The sequence below is a fragment of the Equus asinus genome, chromosome 3, assembly GCF_041296235.1.
Source record: "Equus asinus isolate D_3611 breed Donkey chromosome 3, EquAss-T2T_v2, whole genome shotgun sequence".
NCBI classification, from domain to species: domain Eukaryota; kingdom Metazoa; phylum Chordata; class Mammalia; order Perissodactyla; family Equidae; genus Equus; species Equus asinus.
In genome coordinates, this window is record NC_091792.1 from 95,799,793 (window position 1) to 95,820,692 (window position 20,900).

Sequence of the window (20,900 nt, forward strand, 5' to 3'; positions counted from 1 at the left end):
TAAAAAGCATTTACAAAGCAAGCTTTTCACACGGAAGGGTATGAACTAAGAGAAGGAGTCTCAATTCTGCCTTTTCTTCTCATTCTTGGGCACTTTCACTACTGGAGGATCTTAAATCTGTTGTTTCTTTGCAAGAATCTTTTATGTCACTTACCTATTTCGTGAACTTTAGTTTAAACTAGATAATACAGTCATAACACCATTTGCTGGGCACCCACAGCAGGTGAAAGCTAACCAACAAATGAGGGCGTTGCAAGTATTCCGTGTCGTAAAATCCTCACTCTCCAGCAGGTTGCCTTGGATTCAGTGGCTGACCCATGGACCGAGTGAAGATGTGAGAGCTAATCTGTACACTCAACTTTAGGAAAGTTTCATTTCTTTTTAAGAATAAAAACAGAATAAATGGAAGCTGTAATTATAAATTGACTAGAAACTTTTATAAATAGAAGTTTAAATACTTTCTTCCTGCACATCAATGGATGGATAGTCTTGTGCATCCTCAGAGTATACGAACCCCACTTTGGGAACACTGGCTTAAGATTCAGACAAAAGTGTATGTGAAACCCTGAATTTCACTTTGTTGTCACAGCTGAAATGATCCCAAAAGACATACCATGCCCCAACATCTAGACGCTGGCAACATGAGCTCAAGAAAACAAAGAAAACAGAAATCTGCCTTTGCGTACACTTGAGCAATCTCTTCCCGTGTAATATATCCTGTGCAGCAGCTCTGAACTGCTACTGACCAGCAAGGACAGGCAGTTATAGCTTGACTGACACACAGGTGAAAGCGAAACTGTAAATTCTCTCTCTCCTCCTTTTTCCTAACTTCCCTTTTGTATCCATCCTCAAATTATCTATGACTGAAAGAGCAACGTGGATCCAGATGGATATCTATTGGATTCTGAATACATACCTTCATTTGGGAAAAAAATGTGAGAACAGATACTTACTATGTTCCTGTGGAGGTCACATTTGGTGGTGTTATCCAAGTGGGAAGGGATAGGATTAGTACCATAGCACTCTCATGTGGCCATTACGTACATGACTAAAAAAGGAAGCTGAACCAATTACACCATCAAATTACCAGGCAGGAGACGTACCTCAGAGGTAGGAGGACACAGTAGCGTACTATGACGCCCAGCACCCACACCATGGTGAGCCGCAGACTGATGTACTGGAAATTTATATTGGTCCTTGTGAGGAGATTCCATGACACTAGCTCCTCTGAGGAGAACCTCTGGGTCACTTCATCTTCCACAATGGCTTCCAATCCCTTCTTGGAGAAATAAAACACGTCAGACAGCTCAAAGTCCCTTCCTCGCAGACCAGAGAGCCCTTTCTCCATGGGTGACTCATCTCTTTGGATAATACCTTAAAAGAAAGCATCAGGACATGAGAAAACGCCATAGGACAGAAGAACAACTGAGCAAAGGGGCAACTTTGTGAAGAAGACAAGCAAATAAATTTCATGGGCAACATGGAGCAGATTTCAGAAATAAAAGATAAGCAATTGCAGTGGGAAAAGACGTGACACCACTGAGTTTGCATGAAATGGCCTCCACCCAATGATTTTAATTCATTTCGGAGGAATTTAGCTCCTCAGTAACCCTCTTGCTTGCATTGCCTCACAACACACCATTAGCAAAGGAACACACAGAAACAAACTCTCCCTAAGTATAGATCTAGACTGTGCACAAATAAAGATTTCTGTTCTACCCTTATAAAAACCATAAAGTCAAAAAGCAAGCAAAATGGCAGAAGATATTTACCACAAATGGCAAAAGGTTGATTTTTTAATATGTAAAAATTAACTAATAAAAAACACAGGCTCCTGCAGAAAAGTAAGCAAAGTTCATGAACTGAATTCATAGAAGCAACATAGTTAATAAATATATCAAAACCTTTTTACTAGTAATCAAGGAAATGTGAATTAGACAAAGATTGGCCTGTTTACGTGATCAAATCAGCGACTGTTTTGTTTAATGATAAAGTTCAGTGATAGAAATAATACAGGGACTCTCACGCTCAACTTGTATGAGTATGGAACAGGCAGAAACTCTGTCAAAACAGGTTTGGCATGCAGAGACTAAAAATAGTTTTGCTGATGATTCAATAATTCCAGTTCTAGGAATCTGTCATAAGAAAATAATCAGAAATGTAGGAAAGTGTTCACTACAACATTTTCCATTATAATCGATCCAGGCAATGAGATACAAGGCACTCATTAATAAATATTCTTTTTTTTTTAAGATTTTATTTTTTTTCCTTTTTCTCCCCAAAGCCCCCCGGTACATAGTTGTATATTCTTCATTGTGGGTCCTTCTAGTTGTGGCATGTGGGACGCTGCCTCAGCGTGGTTTGATGAGCAGTGCCATCTCCGCGCCCAGGATTCGAACCAACGAAACACTGGGCCACCTGCAGCGGAGCATGTGAACTTAACCACTCGGCCACGGGGCCAGCCCCTAAATATTCTAATGTTAAGGGAAAAAAACGCAGGATCTAAAACTATAGTTTAATCCAACTCTATGATATATATATATATATATATATATATACACACATAGGACAAACGTCAAGAAGAAACATTTACTGGTTATCTCTGGGCAAAAGGATTCGATTTTCCTCTTTATACTGTTATTGTATTTTCCACAAAGAAAATAATTCAAAGATCTTTAAAGTAGAATAAATTTTTATAAATTGAAAAATGACTACTGTCACCCAGCTCTAACTACTAAAAAAGAATAATAAATGAGAAGATCTTCCAAGAATAAAGAGTAGCTATACACACAGTGATATGACTATTCTCCTGTCCTTCTGGGGTGCATCACAAAGGAATTTACCGCCTACATTAGAAAAGGCTTTTCTTTTGAGGTGGAGATTAAGATGTTAAATTCCCCCGAAAGAAGCTCTTTGATTTTCTCACTTTCCAGTTTACTAGGAAATCAATGAGGAAAGCGGAGAGTGCTATATTATCTATCCTCTGGAGAACTTGTGTGTACACCCACAGAAGGATCTGGAACATACCAGTTTTTTGCAGGAATGTCAGCATAATACACTAAAGTAGAAAGTGAAGAGGACCTGGAGTCCAAGGCCAAGTTCTGTTTAAGACAACCTCAGCTCTATGACTGTGGGTAATAGAGAAGTCATCTAACTTGGTGTCCTCCTTTATGAAATGGGGGTGGAGGTAGGGGGTTGGGGGGCAGAGTTAGTTTCCTAAGGCTAAAGTTTTCTGATTTCAGTTTTGGGGGGTTTTTTGGTGGTGTTTGTTTTTTTTCACATGCGAAGTTACTACCTAATCACCTTGAGAATTAGAGCAATAAAGTAAATTCTTGAAGGAGCCTTAGATTATCTTTTTCAGTAGTCATGTCTAAGTGGTTTCACCTTTCTTCACCATCTCTGTGGAGGGTTTAATTAGCATCAGAGGATGCACCAAGATGGGGTCCCCACTGCATTACCCTCCGGCTCTGTAGGCACTGCAATGCCACTCAGAGCAGATTACTCAACCCAGGCCCTGGGCAATATCTAGCAGGGCAAGAGTTTCATTATTTAGCAAGACGCAGGGCTTTTTTAAGTCTGGAAGAGGAGGAAAGAACAAGTTATTCAGCAAATCTTTGAATGAAACACCGTGGAGACAGTGGACAGCCCTTCTAAAAGTAACCTTTTGCAGAGATCCCAAAGATAAGAAAGCAAGTTCAAGCTGCCTCATATTATTTAAGTAAGCCAGGAGAGAAGAGATCTGTGAACAGAAGCCAGCCCCCCAGCCCCTACACACTTGATGTGCAAGTTTCTCTGCCCCCTGACCTATTTTATTCTGTGTAACTCAAGTAATATATAACTCAATTTTATATTTTTCTTAAGCCTCTTTCAAAAGTACGTGGGTAAGTGCAATGCATCTAATTGATAAAGGGTCAATTTCAAGAATACATTAAGACACACAAAAAATGAATAGGAAAGAGTCAAAGAAGCCAGTAAAATATTTGGATAAGAATATGGCAAGCAATTCATAAAAAGAGTAAGACTTAACGACTAAACATTTAAAAGATGTTCAGCTTCACAATAATCAGAGGAATGCAAACTAAAACCACAAGATACTATTTCATACCCACGAAGACTGATAAAAATATTAAATCAAATAATTTCAATTGTTGGTGAAGATGTGGGACAATAGGAATGTAACCAGTACAACCACACTGGAAAAAACTTGGCACTGTCTGGTAAATTTAAATATATTCATAGCCCAAGACCCAGCGATCCCACTCCCAGGTATACTTTAGGAAGATTTTTGTTTAATAATTTCAAATATACAGAAAAGATGCAACCATAGTTCACTTCACCCAGATTTACTAACTGCCAACATTTTGACAAATTTGCTTTATTGTTTTATCTTTATATGTATAAAAAGATATTTTTTTGAGTCAGTTGAGAATAAGTTACAGATATCATACCCTTTACCCTCTAATATTTCAGCATTGATTTCCTTAGAACATGGAGCTTCACTTAATTAACCACAGAACAATTACCAAAATCAGGAATATGTCAGTAATTGACATTACTGCAACAGCAGTATATAATCTACAGAACTTATTCAAATTTTGACAATTATCTCAATAATATCCTTCACAGCATTTATTTCTGGTCCCTGGATCAAACCAGGATGATTCACTACATTTACAGGTCAAGTCTCTTTAGTCTCCCTTAATATGGAAAGGTTCCTCAGCCTTGCTTTGTTTTTCAAGAAAACAAGATATTGACTTTTTTTAAGAGCACAAGCCATTTATTTTGTAGAATGTCTTTTGATTTGGGTTAGTCTGCTGTCTCTTCACAATCAGAGGAGGCTGTACACTTTTGGCAAGAATTCTATGTAAGTGATGTTGTATCCTTCTCAGTGCATCATATCAGGAGGCACGTGATATCAATCAGTCCCATGATTGATAATGTTTAACTTTGATCATTTGGTTTAAGGTAGTTAGTGTTTACCAGTTTCTCCACTATAAAGTTATGGTTTTTCTCTTTTTGATTAATAAGTAGATACTTATTGCCTATAAGTATCTATAAAGGAGAGATTCTTTGAGACCACGGAAATAACCTGTTTCTCAAACTTTCAGCCAATGGTATTAGCATCCACTGATGATTCTTGCCTGAATAAATTGGTACTATGTGTCTTTTAAAATAGTATTTTCTCACTCATTGATGCCTTCCACATTTATTATTTGGCATTTCACCTTAAGTAAGAGCTTTTCCCTTGTACTCTAGAGAAATTCTTATAAAATTGTGCACAAGTAGACACACATAAGAACATTTTGCCACATTGTTTGCAACAGCAAAAAAGTTGTTTGCAATAGTGGAATCAATCTAAAGGTTCATTAAGTACATGGATAAACAGCACTATATACAAATATCAAATCATTATGTTGTATATCTGAAACTGTATAGGTATATTTTGTTATGTTATATGTCAATTATACCTCAATAAAAAGTTAATTAATTAATAATAAAAGGCAGCTCATTTTTTTTTAAAAGATGGATATATACAGTGTATACTACACAGGAGTTAAAAGAAATTAAGTAGAACACTTACCAACTTTGATAATTCACAAACATCAAAACAAACAACTTGGAATGATATGTGGAAGGTGATGTTTTTATAGAGTTGAATAATGCAAAACCAATAAATGCTACATATTGTTTCAGGATACACACATGTAAAGGGGAAGTATGAAAATACACATAAAAATAATAAACATCAAAATCAGAGCAGTAGTTTCAGGTGTTGGCAGAGGGATGGAATCTGGGAGGGATACACAGGAGAATTTCATCATTTCCATGAAGTTTGATTTATTAAACTAGGTGGTGGCAACACATGTGCTATAACCCCCAAAAAAAGTGACATGGAACTGACAGTTGTTCCTAAGATGAAGATCTCTATTGTGAGAGAGCCGGTACCAGCTTAAGAGCTCTTTAATAAGGCACACAAAGTCTGAAAATGGGTACTGTAAATCAGCTGTCAAAAGAAGCACTACTGAACATATAATGCTACTTCCTTCCTGAAATATATTGATTATTGAAGGTCAGATTCCTGATTCAATTCACCTTAAGTATAAACTTCTAATAGAAAAAAAAATACTCAATTCAATCAATATAAAGGGGACACTCACTGTGTATTAGCCATCAAAGTACAGGTTAGAAAGAGAGGAAATACTTCTTTTGGCACCAAGAAACGTTCATAAGTAGACCGAAAGTCTTCAAAATATAGATATAAATACATATTAGATTTAACTAGCACAGACACAATTTTTATACTGGTTTTTATTGTCTTAAGGCAACTCAATTATTATTAATAAAGCAATCCTGAGCCTTCGGAGCGACCACAGTGCTTAAAGTGGAAAACCCTGATTCTAGGAAGTATTGCCTTAGGTTTCACAAGTCAGCTTTAAAAAAGTAAAGCCATAAATATTTGAACTTCGTCCTTATACTAAATGCTTGGCCAACCTGACAAGGTCTATGCTTGGATGAAAATAAAATTAGAACAACCATCTCTTTCTAATGCAAGAGATTTATTACACAAGCTGTCCTGTGCCCCTGTGCCTTTAGCAAGCCACTGATACATAAATAATACCAACTATGAAAGGCCTGTTAAAAGAAATGGAGGCCGAAGTTAAAACCATCTCAAATATAATTAACTCTAAATTAGCTGAGTGGACTCTCTTGGAATAACTGTCCATTTATAAATCACACTAGTTTTTCCATCCTCCAGTTGTAAAGCATGCGTTCTAGGTCAGCAATTAGAGAAAATCAGGGTCCTCTCCAGACCAAAAGTAGATATAATAGGCTTATAGACAGAACTTGACCCTTAACCTACCAATGGGCTATAGTCCAAAAGTCAGAAGCTCAGAATTGAAAACACCCTGTCTTATGGAAATTTTGTTTGAATTAGTCTGTTTGAGTTAGAATCTCATCCAGTCATAAGCCTAACTAACCCCAAAACATAAGTCATCAGGTAGCAGCAGTATCATGAAATAGAAATCTCCTTTAGTGCTGTTTCTACGGGGAATTTTAAAATTAAATCTAGTGTGGAATTAACAAAAATATATGTCCTCATCCTGCAGTGACTTAGAGGGGGCCTGCAATGTTCTATTTCTTCATGTAGATGAGAGGTACATGAGTAAGTTCACTATGGGAAATTCATCAAGTTGTACATTTATAATTTTACACTCTTGTCTATGTATGCTATGCTTGAATTTTTTAAAAATTTTACCTGAGATCTGCTGTACAACATTGCCTATAGTTAACAATATTGTATCGTACATTTAAACATTTGTTAAGAGGGTAGATTTCATGTTAAGTGTTTTTACCACAATTTTTTTAAAAAAGAATTGAAGCAGATGTTATCTGTGAATCTCCTGTTTCAGTGATTTATCCATTACAGGATTCAATAAATACCACTTCCCTTTAAAAAAAAAATACTACTTCCCTTTATATCCCCCTACCCAATTATTCAGCAATTGGCCATGGAGGAGTCTGCCTGTCCCAGACCTACATTGGCAGTGAGGTCCTTCTCCCAGCATGAGGAGCACCTCTGAGGGGCTGAGGTCCTTGGCAAGGCAGCCAGGCCTACATTCTTCCCTCTCATGCCCCAATTTCTTTCCTGATCCATAAACGTGATTGGCCTGATTAAAGAAGAGACCAAGGGAGAGTAGTTGTAAAGATCAATCGTATGTGGTTGGGGTTGGGGAGTGGGGCGGACCAGTGCTGCTGGGATTAAGGTAGAACAGAAATAGTCAGTGCCCAACTCCAAAGAGACAAGACCCATACTCAAGCAATCACTTAGATGTGGTTAAAGATCAAAAGGTCTTGACACAATTCTAAGAAGCCAGGGCCAAGGATGGATCTCTGAAACATACCACTGATCTCTGTCCTTATTCTCCAATCCATTTGACAAATAAAAATGGCAAGTAATAGGATATATTGGAATATATGAGGAAGCCATTTGGTGTAAACCTAATTCAGCCTGATCTTGTCTTTCCAAAAGGGCCTGACTGAGGCCGTTGAGCATGCATTGTATATCTGCTTTAGAGATTCCCTATGGCAAGAGCAAAAGGCCCTTGAGATAAAGGCGAAACTTCCCTCCCCCTCCCAACATTGGCGTCTCCTTAAGGATTAAGTATCTTTCCTTAGGCTAGAAACTGATTGCTGTGCTCACCTGTGACCGCTCAGCTTGAGACAATAGACTTGCTTCCTGCTACGCCCACCAAGATAGCAGACCCACTACCTGCTGCATCCATCAAGTGCTGTGCGACAGGGTAATCTTGTGACTATTGTGGGAGAGACATTTCAGTCATATGTGAAACACCCTCTTTGAGGGTATATAACCACCCTGTGTACCCCCACTTCTTTGGAGTGCTCTGTTCCTTTGTGGAAAGACTCTCCCGGGTTATAATTCTAAGATTTAAGCTCAGAATAAACTCACTCAAATTTTCATTTATAGATTGGTTATGGATTATTTTCGTCAACACACTAATCACTACACACATGAATACACTAATCAGTGCATCAACTATATAGTTACCTACTGCATAGGTTCCCAGTCCACTGTTTTCCCACAACACTGCTGTAAGACTGCAAGGCTAAGCTCTAAACATACCACGTCCCAAAAACGCCCTTGGCCATTAGTCAAGTTACAATTTCCAGCACATAAATTAGGCTAAGTTAAAACCTCTTGCCAATCTCCCTCTCTTTAAGGCCAGATGGGCTTGTTCAGTGCTCCACTGGTATGGGTATATTTGCAACTATATGTGCTTCTTCTTTGGGGCTAAAAGATGTCATTATTACATACGGAAGATCTGACTAAATGTACTCAAGAAGCCCTTAATGATAGTCAAGCAAGAATAGCCTTATTAAATATTGAATATGCTTCCATCACAGTGAATCCTTCGTGTTTCTGATTACTACTGCTTTCCTTCCTAAGTACTTTTTAAAAATCTGCTTTATTACTATTAGCTTAGTTAAGTGTAATAATGGTTATCAGGGTCAAGTTTTTAAAAAATTCAATTTTTTGAGATGCACACTCAAGTACTTAAAATGACACAAAATCTAGGATTACCTTTAAGATACTTTCATAAAAGGACATACAATAAGGTGAGAATACGCCATTTCTAATTGCTTATCTGTATTCTGTAATTTTCTACTTTGCTCACATGTTGTAATTAAAATTTTAATTTAAAAAACTACTTAGACAAAGGAAAAACTGAAAAAAGGAACACGAAGCAAATTCTTGTTGAATTTGGGTGATAGGGACAAAGGGGTTAATGGTACTATTCTCTTTACTTTTTACAACTGTATGCTATGTTTTTGCTTTTTTTTAAAGATTTTATTTTTCCTTTTTCTCCCAAAGCCCCCTGGTACATAGTTGTGTATTTTTAGTTGTGGGTCCTTCTAGTTGTGGCATGTGGGATGCTGCCTCAGCATGGCTTGATGAGCGGTGCCATGCCCGTGCCCAGGATCCAAACCGGCCAAACCCTGGGCCACTGAAGCAGAGCACACAAACTTAGCCACTCAGCCACAGGGACAGCCCCTGAATGCTGTTTTTAAAACCCCACTTAACAAATTCATTTGAGAGCCTGGCACAGTGGCCAAGTTGTTAATGTTTTGCGTGCTCCACTTCGGTGGCCCAGGTTTGCAGGTTAGGATCCCAGACACAGACCTACTCCACTCACCAGCCACACTGTGGAGGTATCCCACTTACAAAAAAATACATGAGGACTGGCAGTGGATGTTAGCTCAGGGTGAAGCTTCCTCAGGAAAAAAAAAAGATTCACTTGAAAAGTTAATTTAGCTGGGAATCCATTTCCTCATCTAAATCAAAAGAATTCAGTCAGTCAGTCACTATAGTCATTCATTCATTCAGGCCCCAGGCAGTAAAACATAAGGGAGAGGGAGAAAAAGGAGTTGAACCAACTCAGCAGTCCTCAAGCATGGCTCCATATCAGAATATCTATGGAATCTGTAAAAGTACAGATGTCAGAGCTCAACCCCAGATCTACTAAATTAAAATAACAACTACATTTTTTAAAATACATATGAATGGGGAAAAAAACTATACGGAAATACATCAAAATATTAGGTTCTTCTGGGTAATAGGATTTCATATGAGTGGTTTTTAATTTTCTTATTTATACTTCTACAATATCTAATTTTTCAATAAGGTATATGTATTATTTTATATAGTAAGAAAAAAGTACTTAAGTGCTATTTTTAACATCAAAATGAAATACTACTATATACCCATGAGAATGACTAAAATTAAAAAGGCCAAAAATACCAAGTGTTGAAAAGGCTTGGAGCAAGTGGATGGAACTCGCATACGTTGCCCTGGGAGTGTCCAGCCATGTTAGAATACCATTTAGCCGTTTCTAATAAAGTTAAACAAATATTGGCTTACCCTAAGACCTGGCCATTCCACTAAAAGGTATGTACCCCAGAAAAACAAGTACATAGGTTCACAAAAATCTGTTTAACAATGGTCAAAGCAGCTTTATTCCTAATGGCTAAAAAATTGAAAATAACAAAAATGTCAATCAACATAATAATGGATAAACAAACTGTGACATATTTGTAAAAGGAATACTCCATAGTAATTTTAAAGAATCCACTGATTCATGCAATGACATGGAGAAATCTCATAAACATTATATTGAGTGAAAAAAATAGACACAAAAGAGTACATACTATATGATTCCATTTATGTGAACTTCAAAAATAGGAAAAACTGATGATGACAGAAATTAAAAGACAGGTTACAACAGGGACCAAGAGATGTGTGATATTCACGAGGCAGGGGCTGAGGGAACTGTTGGGATCATGGATCTGTTCTTTAGCTGGATCTGGGTGGTAGTCACACAGGTCTATAAATAAAAAATTCATCCAGCTGAACACTTGATATTTGTGCATTTTAATGTATGTAAATTACACCTCAATTGTTTAGAAATCAGAAAAATGTTGCTTTTAAGAGTCTCCCCGGTTTCCAGCTACTATCCCAATTAGAGGCTGTCGTCAATCATAACCTCTCCTTCTCATGAATATTTTAAAATCTTCCTTCCTAAACTGGAAGGCAACTGACATGTACTGAATGCTTCCTGATGCCAGCCTGGGTGCTGAGCGCTTAACTATACATTTACGTAATTGCCATAATCCTATGAGGTATTATCTATCATTCCCATTTTACAGATGAGGAAACTAAGATTGAAGGGGTTGAGTAACTTGCCGGGGGCCACAAAGAGAATAAACAACAGGGTCAAGTCTGTGACTCCAAAACTAAATGCTTCCTCACATCCTATAGCCCCAAAGTCCACGTCACTCTGTCCAACACTCGCTCTTTGACAAGCCCCAAATACATACGATCTTTCCCATCAACTCCACGTGAGCCCCAGTTCTTCCTTGCTAAGTAGAAAGCCTGCATAGCAGCTCTTTCTAGTATTTCTCCAAGCTTGAAGGGAAGAAATGGAATTCTGATACAGGAAAACCTTTATATGGCCTTCATCTGTCATCAATCTGAATATGCACTCGTCACTAATTCACTTACACTTGATCATCCTTCCCAGAAAATTGTAACTCAAGTCACTATTTTTTTTTTTTTTACTGGGGAAGGAATCTTTTCTTCCCCCAGTTTTATTGAGATATAATTGACATATAACACTCCATTAGTTTTAGGTATACAACGCAATGATTTGGTATGTATATATATTGCTAAATGATTACCACAGTAACTTTAGTTAACATCCATCGCTTCACATAGTTACTATCTTTTTTTCTTGTGGTAAGAACTTATAAGATCTACTCTCTTAGCAACCAAATATACAATACAATATTGTTAACTACAGTCACCATGCAGTACATTACATCCCAGGGCTTATTAATTCCATAACTGCAAGTTTGTACCTTTTGACCTCTAACCATTTCTCCCACCCCCATCCTCTGCCTCTGGCAACCACCAATCTCTTCTCTGTTTCTACGAGTTTGGCTTTTTTTAGATTCCATGTATAAGTGAGATCATATGATATTTGTCTTTCTCTGATTTATTCACTTAGCGTAAAGTAGGATAGGAACCTTTTTAGCCTGGAACACATCTGATTTCCATTTGGTTAGGTCTCTGCGCCTTCTCATGATAAGCCCAACAAAATACAGCCCCTGGGCAATGGTCCACTCAATGCTCCCCCAGTTCTGTGATTCATCCAAATCTGAGCTGTCCCAGGACAACTCCTTGGAGCATGTTCCGTCCAATTTATGACACTATAACGTCAGCATCGAGATGACCTGCCAGTATCCTTACTCTTCAAGACCTCTCTGAGGCAGAAGCAGCTTCACCATGGATCTTGCAGATTAGCCAAGGTTTAGAAAGGATAATCACCTTTGATTTTTTGTTGTTGCTGCTGTTAAGATATATTCAAAAACCTTCTACCTCTTTTCCTTCTTCATTAACCTGGACCATCACCCAGCCAAGGTTCGTAGGCAAACAGTCTCTATAAAACAGCCTCTGGACCCAACAGCCGAGTAACCCTGTTAGAACCTCAGACATGACTCAGTTTGAGTTCAAGGTCTCTGAGCCAAAGACAGACTGACTGTGAAGCTAGTAAGATTAAGCTTCAGGTTCCTCCCCTGCATGGCCTCTTTCAAGGTCCCGCACCTAATTTAGTGTACTCTTTTTTCTTAAAGAGGGCCTCAAACTGTATAAACTTCAGGCTCCCACAAAACCTAGATTTACCCCGACGTCTGAATCACATTAACATTTTGTTGCTACTAGCAACAGATCTAGGTAAACCATCCACCTTACACATTAAAATGATTTAGAAGGGGATATACTTAGGATGAGAGAACCAAGTTATTACCAAGAAGTACAAGAACACTGGGAGTTCACAGACACCATTAACATCTTTCTGCTTAATTTCACCTATTATTAATAATGTTTTATCTATTTGATGGTCCAATTAGCAATGTACTCATAAGAGGGGTCGCTGATGGTTAGGTTGTTCTGTTGTTGTTTTAGGATGTGAAGTTTCTCTATACTTAGAAGTGAAGGAATTGGAAAGCATGAAAGACAAAAAATGTGGATACAATGCAAAATGAAAAAAACTCACCATGTAAAAGTTTCACAAGTGTCCCTATAGCAGCAAAACTGCTTTAGAAGACTAGACGGTTATATACCATATAACAGGTTCATAAAAAGAAAAGGGGGCAAAATCAGCACAACTGTCACGACCTGTCATATACATAAAATGTGCAAAAAATAAATGCTGATTTAGCAACTCCTTTGGTTTCCTAAGAGCTACTTAATCATGATTGCCTAATTTTAAAAAGCATTAGAGTTATGAAACTACTCATGCTCCCTCCGGTAATGTTTCCCCAGTTGGCACATTTAAGAGTTACATTCAGCTTTTTAATTTTACTTTTTTACAAGAAAAGGGTAAAGTTTACTTTAAACACTTATATATCCCACAACTTAATCCAATTAAGAAAAATAAAATAAGGGCGGTGAGAAAGTCCACGTATAATACAAAATAAGAATTTATGAAAGATGGGCTGGCCCCGTGGCTGAGTAGTTAAGTTCACCTGCTCTGCTTCAGACGCCCAGGGTTTGGCCCATTTGGATCCTGGGCACGGACACGGTACCACCCATCAGGCCATGCTGAGGTGGCGTCCCACATACCAGAGCCAGAAGGACCTACAAGTAGAGTATACAACTATGTACTGGGGGGCTTTGGGGAGAAGAAGAAAAAAAAGAAGAAGATTGGCAACAGATGTTAGCTCAGGTGCTGATCTTAAAAAAAAAGCCTTGATTTAAAAAAAATCATAAGAACAACTTTGCACAAAGTCCTATGCAAATGAAGTCAATAAAAATCTGGGCAACAGGGATAGTTTTCTACTAAAAACAACTTTAACTGACACCAAGAGATGAACGCTCTAAAGAGAACTATTTGCACAAAAGAAATGTTGTGGGGAATTAAAAAAACTTTGCCTGACCCCAGTAAGCACCAGATCCAGACTGTTTTACAAGGAATTCTACCAAACCCTTAAATCTGAGAAGAAAGGGAGAAAGACAAGGGGGGAAAGTGAGAAGAAAGTAAGTAGGTAGGTAATACACTAATCTCAAGTATAAGGATCAATTGCAAAAAATCGTAACTCCAATTTTGGCAGACAGTTTCCAGTACTGTATTATGACCAGGCAATGTTTAGTCCATTAATGCAAACATGACTCAAATATTAAGCTATTAATGTAATTTACCATAATATATCTAAGGGGGGGCACACATATTCATCACCAAAGATGCTGAAAAAGCATGAAAAATTCAACATTTGTTCTTGAATTAAAATAACAAAACAAGAATCAACAAGTACTTAACCTAAGATGGAAAGCTGGATCAAAGCCAACAGGATGCTTACTGGGAAGACCTTGAAGGCACTACAGTGCCCCCCCCCACCCCCGACACACACACACACACAGGAGTGGCAACACGCATCCCTGCTATTCCACACTGTACTGGAGCAGCAGCCAGCACCAGGAGACAAGTGAAAGAAATGAAGTACGAACTGGAAAAGAAATAAAATACAAAAGCTGGCTGAATAAGAAGTGCTAAAACTATCACTATTTGAAGATAAAATAATTACATACCTGAAAAAAAAGGAAATCTGAAAACCTACATACAGTATGAGAATTCCTACTTTTATATCCTTTATATCTTATAACCTTCTACCTTACAAAAATCAAAGCTTTCCAACATACAAACAACAATCAGCTAGAAGATATGATGGAAGAAGACACCCCATGTTTAATAGCAAAGCAGACACAGACTTAAGAGGAAATGTACAAAACCTATCTGAGGAAAACTTTAAAACATCTCTGGAGGATACAAAAGAACACCTAAACAAACAGAGAGATACAATGTCCTTGGAGAGTAAGGCTCAACACAGGTAATGTCAAGCCGCCCTCAGTAAATTTACAGACTTAATGCAACTCCAATAAAAATAGACAGTTATATTTCCTCTGGATCACAGACAAGCTGAATCTCAAGATCATATGGAAAAATAAGTGAGCAAGAAGGAACAGGAAAATTCTGTGAAGGAAAAGCAATGAGAACAGGACACCTACCAGATATTAAAACAATCTATTAATGTCAACGATCAAAACAATATGATACCAGTGCATGAGTAGACAAGTAAAAATGGAATGGAATAAAAAGTTCAGAAAGAGATCCAAACATATCCTGGAATTCAGGAAATTATTAAGGATGCTCGTAAATCAGCTGGGCAGAGATGGACTTTTTAAGAGAGAGTGTTGCAACAACTGGATAGCCATCTGGACAAATCCCCCACAATAAATGAAAGAAAGTTTTAAGTATTTAAAAAACCATACAAGTAATCAAAGAAAATACTGGAGACTTTCCTTAAAACTTGGCAGAGAGAAAATCTCTCTACTAAAACACTCAAAATCCAGATGCTATAAAAGGAAAATATTGATAAATTTGACTACATAAAAATGAAAAGTATCTGCATAGTAAGAAGCATGATAAGCAAAGGAAAAAATACAAATCGCAAACTGAAAGAAATATTTGTATCTCAGCAGAGACAAAACTAATCACCATAATATATGAGAAGGTCCTAGACATCAAAGCAAAAGAGACATCAAAAATAAATAGAACAATGACCAAAAGACGTGTGCAGATAGTTACAAGAAAAAGAAATACAAGCGGCCCTTAAACATGTAACGTGTACAGAATCACACTCTTTTTTTTTTTTAAAGATTGGCACCTGAGCTAACAACTGTTGCCAATCTTTTCTTTTTTTTTTTTTTTTTTGCTTTTTCTCCCCAAATCCCCCCAGTATATAGTTGTATATTCTAGTTGTAGGCCCTTCTATTTCTGGCATGTGTGATGCTGCCTCAGCCTGGCCCGATGAGCGGTGCTATGTCTGAGCCCAGGATCCAAACCAGCAAAACCCTGGGCTGCCAAAGTGGAGCGTGCAAACCTAACCACTCAGCCACAGGGCTCGCCCCAAAATCACACTCTTTATAAGAGAAACGGAAATTAAGACTGAGTTTCCACTTCTCACTTATCAGTTTGGCACAAATCCAAAATTTTGACATCTATTTACACTCCTAGTGAAGCTGTGGGGAAACAGGCTCTTGCATACATACACTCCTAGGGGAAGTATAAATAGTACAACCATTAACGAAGGGCAATTTGGCAATATCAATCAAAATTACAAGTGCTCTTTGACAGAGCAATGCCATTCATGTCACAGATTCATGTTACACGGAATTCATGTTACAGATACGTGTTGCAGCAATTTTTTTTAACAGCAAAAGGTTGAGAACTACAGGTAAAAAGAACCATTTGCATTCATACAATGAAATTTCTTGTAGCTATTAAAAAAGAAGAAACTTTCGGGGCTAGCCCAGTGGCATAATAGTTGAGTTCGTGCACTCTGCTTTAGTGGCCCAGGGTTCGCAGGTTCGGATCCCAGGCATGGATCCACACACCACTCATCAAGCCATGCTGTGGCAGAGTCCCACATATAAAATGGAGGAAGACTGGCACAGATGTTAGTTCAGGGACAATCTTCCTCAAGCAAAAAGAGGAAGATTGGCAACAAGATGTTAGCTCAAGGCCAATCTTCCTCGCTCAAAAAAGAAAAAAAGGAGAAAATTTCTAAGTAATAATATGAAAAGGACTATAGGATGCAAATGAAAAACACAAGAGTCAGAATAGTATTTATCGTATGTCATCCTTGGTGTTAGCAAGTCAAGAAAATAATAAACACTTGCATTATAAGAGCCATGTTTATAGTAGCATAAATAAACACTGGAATGAGCCATAAGAAACTAACATACTGTAGAGGCAGACATTAACGGGGGTGGAAGCCACACTTATCAAAACATGTTTTTAAATTGCTATGATTTTGGAACCATGTGAACGTTTTACTTATGCAAAAAATAAATATATTTTTTAAAAGATGTGTAAACTCAAATTTCAAGTAGTTACACAAGGACTTGCACACACATCATCCTTTTGTGTGTTCATCTGCCAGCTCTCCCAGAATCACATCAGTCTGATGACTCAGCACATTTGCAGAATCGTAAAGACGGAACAAAGTGAAACTGTTTTAGATCATTTTCCACATAACCAGTGTCATGCTTGCATTTCAAGTATTACCCAAAAATACTTAATTTCTGATTTAGCTTTAGAAGTCCCCAATAGTCCCCGACCTCACAGTGTATACACTCACAGAAAAGCACAGTTTACAGATAAGGCATTCAATGCTTTTACTTCTAAAAAGGAGTTGACAACATCTAGTGACCTTGGGAGAAAAATGTAGCACAAAAGACTATCAGTGAGGGCTGGCGTAGTGGCGTAGGCGTTAGGTTTGTGTGCTTCACTTCAGCGGCCCAGGGTTCACAGGTTCAGATCCCAAGCACGCATCTACACACTGCTCGTCAAGCCATGCTGTGGTGGCGTCCCATATACAAAATAAAGGAAGACTGGCACAGATGTTAGTTCAGGGACAATCTTCCTCAAGCAAAAAGAGGAAGACTACCAAGATGTTAGCCCAGGGCCAATATTCCTCACCAAAAAAAAAAAAAAAAAAAAAAAAGAGTATCAGTGGGCAGAGAGAAATGAGGAGAGGAAGAAAATAAAAAGTTAGAAATCTCTCTTCTCTTAGTTTCTATTCCCTCTGCTCTTACTCTCTTTTCTTGTTGATCCTTGTCTGGTTTATTTATCTCTTCCTGGCCCTTTTCTATGATTTTTTTTCTCTAGCCCTTGTAAATATCTTTCACTCTCTGTAAGCTCATTAAATCCATCATTTCAACTTTCACCCCCTGCAAATAACTCCCCAACGTGGATCTATAGTCCCGACTTCCTCGCCAAGGTTCACATTTCTTTATGGCTGCCTAGACACTTCACCTCTCCACCAACCCCACTGCTCTGGTTCAAGGCCCCATTACTTCCAGAATAGCTTCCTGTCTACCATCTCTCCTTTTTCTACTTCCCCAACCCTCTTCCTGTCTAATCCCAAAGCTCCTAGATTCGCCTTCCCAAAACTTTGAGACCCCCTCATCTAAGGAAGTAATTTCTTAGCCTGGCATTCAAGTCCTTTTAGGATTTGACTTAAACCTAAACATGCAATCTCAACTCCTTCCACCTCCACCCATCTTTACTCGTCCTACCTCCAACCAAACTAAATCAGTTCTTGGGCCCTTAATATCTCCTAGGTTCTCTTACCCTCCTGTTTTTCCTTATAATTTCTTCCACCTGATACCTCTTTACCTAAAATCATTCAAAATTTTTCACATCAGCAGAACCCCATTTTCCACTTGTTCATTTTCCTTAAGCCCGTGAACTACCAACTCCATTCATTGTTTGATGCAGGGGTTGTCGTAACTGATTATAGGCAAAGGCCAAAAAAAGACAAGGTTACATCAAACTTATGAAATATCCTTCCTAAGTTTCTAAAATTAAGTCAGGCTTGTACTAGAGGACACGAGGGGCGCCTTGAGAGTAAGGGTGAAATGACAGGGCAATGTCCTCCCTTAAAAAAAAAAGGATGTCAGTTCTTTTTGTTGGTTACAAAATGCTCGTTTTTCTCTCCTTCTCGCACACACATCCTGATGACACATGATACGCACGCTTCTCTACCGATTAGCAATCGTGGGGACGTGCTCATTGTATAGATGCCAGAGGAGCATCCGAGGCTGAACACCCCGTCACACGCCGGGATTTCACAATGCCGGCTGTCATCACACACTTGGTATCTGTGGTGGAAGGGTCATGCGAGTTAGCCACTGACTGGGAAGTAAACGCACTGTTTTGAACACATGAGTCATTGAAAACAAGGGTGTTCATTTATTTGAGCAGATTTGCGCCAACACCATTGCAGAGGCAGGAAGAGGAAGGGACGTGCGTGATACACTAACAGACACCACCTCCGACAGAGAGCTCACCAACTTGGAAAAACAGGCACACACCCGTACCCTTTGCAAAGTCTTTAAGTTCTATATGTAGTCTACCAAGCAGGTGAATGCTACTAATGACACACAGTCAAAGTCTGTACTCTCTGTCTGGTCTTAGTCTTGGCGGGGGTGTGTGTGTGTGTGTGTGCTTTTAACGGGATGGTCTCTGGAATTCATTACCAATTTCCCCCATGCTTAAACCAAGAGAATGCCACTAGTTGCAAAGGGATACCAGAAATCATTGCCCATAATGCTGTTTCCTCTTTAACTTGAAGAAGGATGGCGTTTGCTGTATATTTGCACTGTCTGTCATCAAAGCACTTTAACTTCTTGTAAAGCCCTGAGGCCAACGTTCCTCCAATTTGCTGTCTTCTGCAGACAGTGAATTTTTCCAGATATTCAAAGGTAAAAGGGCCAAATTATTTCATCCACAAAGTTTGTCTGTGGTGTCCCCTGCATCCTCGGGCTTCGGGGTCCACTCCTATTTCCCAGGTGAAATGAGCAGGTGCCATCTGCCCAGCACTTAACACCAGAGGAGCACGGAGACCAGGCTGATCAATTCCAGAGAGAAACATCAAGGACAGACAGGGTGAAGACTCTAAGGCCCTAAGAGAAAAGCAGGCCATGTCCCATTCTTTCCTGTAGTTCACCAGGTGTCCTCAGAAAGTACAGGAGACTAAGAGGTTGACTAGTCTGCTCCCCATGAGGAACCTTCAGAAAACAGAACAGGGCTCGAGGGATTTTTTTTTTTTTTAGGAAGATTAGCCCTGAGCTAACATCTGCTGCCAATCCTCCTCTTTTTTTTAGCTGAGGAAGACTAGCCCTGAGCTAACATCCGTGCCCATCTTCCTCTACTTTATATGTGGGACGCCTACCACAGCATGGTGTACCAAGCTGTGCCATGTCCGCACCCAGGATTCGAACCAGCGGACCCCGGGCCACCGAAGCAGAACATGCGAACTTAACCACTGCGCCACCGGGCCAGCCCCTCGAGGGAATTTAAGCCCTTCCCTGGCCAGTCCAAGCTTTGGAAGAAACAGAGCTTTGAGGAAGAGAAGCAGGGAAACCAGGCACCTGACCTGGGAAACTTAGTGAAGGGGAGCCGCGTAGAGCTTTTATCACACCGTTCTGGGGTTGGCACACAGAAGGATTGTCCCTGTCTGAGTGTTGCCCACCCCCAGGGCATCCAGACATCACTGGCTTCTTCCCACCCCAACCCAAGAAAGGGACTCTGTCGAATCACAAGTCCAAAGGGCTCCCTCTTTTCCCTGAGCCCCAGGAGCCTGTGCTCATCAAACATAGAACCACCACTGTCTGCTCCCCATCCCGCCAGCCCTCTGTGTACAAAGCATGCTTTGGCGCCCTGGCTCCTCACCTTCTTGTTTGTTTGAGAACTCATGCTGCCCCAAGAGCTTCAGCAAGAAAACAGAGAAAATTGGGAAATGCCATTACAAAACCTTTTAGAGAAAGGAGAAAAGGTGAAGAGCGCTTGAAGGGTGGTTGCTACTTGCTGGCAGAATAAAAGAAGTGATGAAGAGCTTTCTTACTTTCTCTGCCTTTACAGCCAGTGACCCACAAACAGATACCAATGTTACAGAGACAAACACGACATAAAGACGGATGAAAAGCTGAAATACTTTATTTTTATAGGGAATTTATTACAACCAAGAGGCAAGGCACAGCTAAAAAAATGAAACGAGCTTTGTTATATAATTCATTCCCCTCCCAAAATTCCAAACTGTCTATCCTATTGCAAAAAGTCTCTATATAATCTACCAATTGGCCTAGTCCAGTTTTCTGATCATTTTTTGCTAGCAAAAAGTTCCTTCATACATGTAACAATTCTTTTACTTCAATTTAAGCCAATCTTTTTGTTCTATCTTTCATGGATATGAAGGAA

At 39.0% G+C, this 20,900-nt stretch overlaps 2 protein-coding genes across 11 annotated transcripts in view; one reads left to right on the forward strand and one right to left on the reverse strand.

The window, feature by feature from the left end:
* Positions 1–20,900, reverse strand: part of GPAT3 (glycerol-3-phosphate acyltransferase 3) — a 54,304-nt gene that overhangs the window by 16,438 nt on the left and 16,966 nt on the right. For 7 of the 8 annotated variants that reach the window (XM_070505470.1, XM_070505469.1, XM_070505471.1 and 4 more), the window contains one exon: positions 1,104–1,374. In XM_070505470.1, the coding sequence (XP_070361571.1) occupies positions 1,104–1,374 (271 nt within the window). The remainder of the gene's footprint in view (positions 1–1,103; positions 1,375–20,900) is intronic. The other variant, XM_070505473.1, reaches the window with a different exon arrangement.
* Positions 1–20,900, forward strand: part of HELQ (helicase, POLQ like) — a 150,348-nt gene that overhangs the window by 14,398 nt on the left and 115,050 nt on the right. The gene's annotated exons all lie outside the window — the stretch shown is intronic.